Source organism: Globicephala melas, chromosome 3 (genome assembly GCF_963455315.2).
Source record: "Globicephala melas chromosome 3, mGloMel1.2, whole genome shotgun sequence".
NCBI lineage: Eukaryota > Metazoa > Chordata > Mammalia > Artiodactyla > Delphinidae > Globicephala > Globicephala melas.
The window spans coordinates 152,161,125-152,165,995 of NC_083316.1; the positions used below are offsets into that span (position 1 = coordinate 152,161,125).

General features: G+C 50.7%; 1 protein-coding gene across 10 annotated transcripts in view; it reads right to left on the reverse strand.

Annotated features, from left to right (window-relative positions):
• Positions 1-4,859, reverse strand: part of FAM193B (family with sequence similarity 193 member B) — a 31,491-nt gene extending 26,632 nt beyond the window's left edge. For 2 of the 10 annotated variants that reach the window (XM_030846794.3, XM_030846792.2), the window contains exon 1: positions 4,569-4,859. In XM_030846794.3, coding sequence (XP_030702654.1) covers positions 4,569-4,778 — 210 coding nt within the window. In that variant the 5' untranslated portion in view covers positions 4,779-4,859. The other 8 variants (XM_030846791.3, XM_030846790.2, XM_060296692.2 and 5 more) reach the window with 6 other exon arrangements.
• Positions 4,860-4,871: the final 12 nt, after the last annotated feature.

Sequence of the window (4,871 nt, forward strand, 5' to 3'; positions counted from 1 at the left end):
CTTCTAAAAGCATGTACTAGGATCTAGGATTTGACTCAACTCAGAGGAAGCGATGCTCTTCTAGCCTAATTGCAATTATTATATGTATGTTCTTTAGACCATGAGCCCCTGTGGGCAGGGACCATGTCTGATTCACTTCTGCTTTCCCAGCTAGCCCAGGGCCTGGCACAGATCAGGTGTCCATTAGTGTTGGTAGAATAAATGAACGCCAGGTCAGGTGAGAGGAAGGCTGGGCATGGTGTGTGTGCAATGTGCCTGAATGAATGACTGCCAGCCTGGCCTAGCAGTGCGGGCAGATAAGAAAAAAGTGCTAGAAACCTAACATCTCTTTTATAATAATTTAGTTTAACAGCCATTCATTGAACACATAAGGACCATGCGTAATAAATACACCAGAAATGAATTAAAACATAGCCCATGCTCTCAAAAATTCTAGGTTTAGTAAGTAAAGGTGTTAGGACCTTAATAGTACATCTGATATCATTTATTAAGCTTATAGCTCTGGGACATTTTAAGGAAATATAAAATTTTAATTATTATTTTTTTTTGCGCTGTACCGCATGGCATGTGGGATCTTAGTTCCCTGACCGGGAATTGAACCCATGCTCCCTGCATTGGAAGCTCAGAATCTTAACTGCTGGACCAACCAGGGAAGTCCGGAAATTTAAAATTTTAAAATCTTAGTAGGTAAGTCTTCATCTTCAAAAGACTTTTGGCATTTCTACATAGTGAATCTCTACTGGCTTACAAAGAACCAGAGGAGACAAGGATCTCTCCTCAGTACCATTTCTTCCTACCTGCAATGAAAATGGCTGGGTGGGCAGTGATTTTAAGGGGGAAGTCCCAGGGTATAGGGATTATCTCATTCATCTGTGTGCCCCGAATAAAGGCCTTGGCACAGGGATCGTTAATACTTGCTGAGTGGATTAAACATAATGAGACGATTTTAATAAAGATACTGGCTGATCATCTGCTCCAGTCCCATGAGGGAGCAGGTTTAACTCTGAGCAGTGGGGGAGCCAGGTCTCTAGAGTTCCTTTAAACTAGGCTGGGCAAAGTCCCAGGTGATGCTGTAGAGATGAGAAATGGGAAGGGCAGGATGAGCTCAACCCCCACCAAATGCCAGTTTACAGTCTAGCAAGTCTCCTGGGGGTTTACTGAGTGTGCACCTGGACTACAAGCTGAGTGGTCCAAGAGAACTAGAGACAGCCAGCAGAGCTGGCAGGTGAGAACACTCAGGCTTTGGATGGCCAAATGGCTCCCTGCCACACGTCACGTCCAATTCTAGCTCTGGCGTGAGGAGCACTAGGTGCTATGTGGGTTGCTCCACATTCTCTGGTGAAGCTCTAGAAGAGGCTTAAAGAAGGGAAGAAACATGCCCACAGCAACAAAGCTAAGAGAATGAGCAGGAAGCTCACCCCAAGTCTGCAACATTAAATACTATGTCTCACTGCCTCCTCCAGCTGCTTTGTAAGTTGGGTGTTTTTTTTTTTCTTTGCTAAGAAGGCTGTAACTGTTTTAGTCTTCTTGTGAAATAAATGAGGATTTGGGTTTTTAGTGAATGTATCAATGTAGTTTAGTGGCCTAATCAATTAGCAGTAAGGACTTTTGGGATTCCAATTAAGCTCAAAGTCCTGCATTTAAATGTGTACAGGTTATGAAAATGAGCAAAGGAAACTGGATGCAACCAGTGGCCTATAAGCCTTAACTCAGAGGAAGTAATGATCTTCTAAGCCTTACCGCAAACTACTATAAACCAAACTCATTTACTCATTTGGTTTCTAGACCAAATAAGCCCCTTGTGAGGAGGGACCACGGCTGATTCACTTCTGCATTTCCAGCTGGTCCAGGGCCTGGCACAGATCAGGTGTCCTTCATATGATAAAGAGGGCAGACACTTCTCAGAGACTGCAGATTACTGCCTCCTGGAAATGTGGGCCCAGGAGCACCAGATTTTAAGAGATGGCACAAATCCAGTTTTGCAGGAAACCTTTGATTTTTAAAAATACTGGCTCAAATCAAAACAAAAACAGAAACAAAACTACATGTGACTTGAGGCATTTAAACCTGTATGTGGACTGAAAGTGATCTCATTTGCCATCTTTGGCTTCGGTTTGGCATATGACACTGAATTTCACCTTACTTACCCACTCTAAGTATTTAAGATAGGGTTCTAAGTGGTGGTGGGAGCCAGTGATCCTCACCAAAGGTATGCCTGTGGGTAGAGCAATGACTGATCCCAATTCTTTCAGCAGGTGCTTTTCACCAAGGCACAAAGGCCTGCTTCTGGCACACAGAACCCCCTTCCCCAACAAAAATGGGGCACAATCAGAGGAGTTTGTCAGTTTGTTTCACCTATTGTGGCTAGAGTAAAAAAATGCCTTGTTAAATACCCCACAGTACACAGAGTGTCCTGTTTTTGGTGGTAGTGGGGGCACCTATAGTAGGAGTTATTTGGGCAAATATTTAGTTTCTCTGAGTTTCTGTTTCTTCATCTGAAAAACGGGGTTAATAGTATTTATATCCTTCAGTTCATTCATTAAAATTTGTTAACCACCAGGCATAGGGGTACAATGGTGACTGACTTGGTTCCTGCACTCTCAGAGTTTACATAGCAAAAGCAAACCAATAATTACACCAATAGCTAACTCATCACATTTGTGCTAAATGCTGAGAGAACACGGGTGGTGGGAAGGTATGTAAAGTGCCTAGTATGAATAAATGAATGAATTGGCAGGTCAAGCAGTGCAGTAGGTAGGAACCTACATGTTAAAGTTGTGTCCTATATAAAAACTAAATGGTTAAGCCATCAACCAAACTTTCTGGCCATGAATACTATAGGCTGGTTAAGTGGCAGGGGACCCTGAATGGGAAAGAGAGAAGACAACAGCTCCCTGGTTCTCTCCTCCCCCACTATCCCCTTCTGGAGAACAGCACTCCCAGGGGGCCCAGAGAAGGGAAAGAGAAAGCTAGAGGAGAAAGCAGCTTCAGGGTGGGATGTCAGACCAGGCAAGGGTGGGGTCCAACCTGAGGAGTCAAATCCTTTGGAACCAGTCTCAGCCCAGGGTAGGGGTGGGGATGAAGGTGGGGCTTCTGACACTCAATAAGTGGTGACATCTTCATTAATTAAAAATCTGATTGTGATCTGAGACACAAAGGAGACCAGTATCAAAACTGGGTTACAATAAGTACAGCTTCTCAACGGATTCATTCTCTCTCATTCACCTAGTTATTCCTACTCTGTGTCAGCAAGGCCCAGGGCTAGGTGTGGAGGACCAGAGATAGATGGCATGATCTGTGCCCTGGTGGAGTTCAAAGTTCGGGGGGCGGGGGGCACAGACACATCAACAGACTATCTCATTGTAGAATGGGGAGTGCTACCAGAGGGGAGCACAGGGGGCTGTGGGACAGAGGGGGCACCTCACGCAACTGGGGAGGTTAGGGAAGGCTTTCTGGGAATGGTACCCCAAACAGCATCCCCACTCACATGCACAATTCCAGAGATTCTACTAGAAAGCTGTCAAGAGCCATGCCTTCTGGCTGCACCAGCCTCCCAGAGTCCCCTGCTGCCCGATGCAGTGTCTGCAGAGCCAAACGCATCTTCTGCCACGCCTCATCCTCATCCGGCGCTGCATCCGACCCTCCAAGACTCCTGCAGGAGCCTGCCTTCCTTGGCAGGCTCATCCAAAAAACCAACTCAAAACTCTTTTGTCAGAGCAAGCTTAGGGCGAGCCACCCAGCCCCAGGTGCCATAACCCTCCCAGAGCAACTGTGGCTCATGCCACCCCAGCTTCGCAGTGAACACCGGCAGGGTACCTCCTATTATCTCCTTTGCTCAAATGAAAGTGACCTTCTCCCAGGTGGCAAACTGGAAGCTTTGGAGAGTCCTTCTACTGCTCACTCTCAGCAAGATTCGCCAAACCCAGGGATTTGAGGGTCTGGGTGGGCCGCCTTGTAGGTCGGGGGTATACAGGGGAGAAAGAGCAGGCTTTGCTGGGTTTCCACCTCGGTGCAGGAGACCCACCAAATAGTCTTCTGGGCAGCCTGGCTGTCTGCTGCAACTGCTCCGCTGGGCAAGGAGAGGAGGGAGGCCCCGGGAGACATATGCTGGGGGCACAGCTGCTGAGGGGGCAGCGAGGGGAAGGGGTGGAGCCGCTCCCGGGGGGAGAGAGAAGAGGCTGCAGCCTTCCAGGCCCCAGCGCCCCGAGGTGGCCTATGGGTGGGTGGGGAAGCAGGTGGGCCCAGGGGAGGTAAAGGGCACAGACCTAAGCTGTAGCCTCAAGATTGGTGCGCAGTCCCAGTGTGGGTGTGCGACCAGAACGTTTCCCGGAGGCGACGGGAGAGGGCAGGAAGCCTGGTCTCAGGAGAACCGGACGTGCCGTGCCTCGGCTTTGGACCAAAGGATCCAGACTCCACTCCCGCCTTGGGGGAGAAAGCCTCAGCCCTGGCCCAGGGGGTAAGGCTCTGGCCCCAGCCGGGGGAGGATGGTCCATCCCCAAACCCGTCCCGGCCCCGCTCCGGGGAGGTAAAAGAGCCCGAGCAGCCAGACTTGCCTCGCTCGCTCCTACCTGGGGACCGGGAGCCAGATTGGGGTCGTCCTCCTCCCTGGGGCCGTCGCGGTAGGGCTCCGCCGGCGCCTCCGGGGGCCCTGCACCCGCTCCTGCTTCCAGGCTCGGCGGCGGCGGGGGCTCCGGCGCCTGGGGCTTCTGCGGCCCCGCGGCCCGCGCCCGCTCGCGCCGGCCCGCGCCGCCACTCGGCCTGCTCCGCCTCCGAGTCATGCTGCTGCTCGCGCCGCTCCCTCGCTTCACTCGCGCCGCCGCCTCCGCCTCCGCCGCCGCAGCCGCCGCTCCCCTCGCAGGACAACAGCCAAT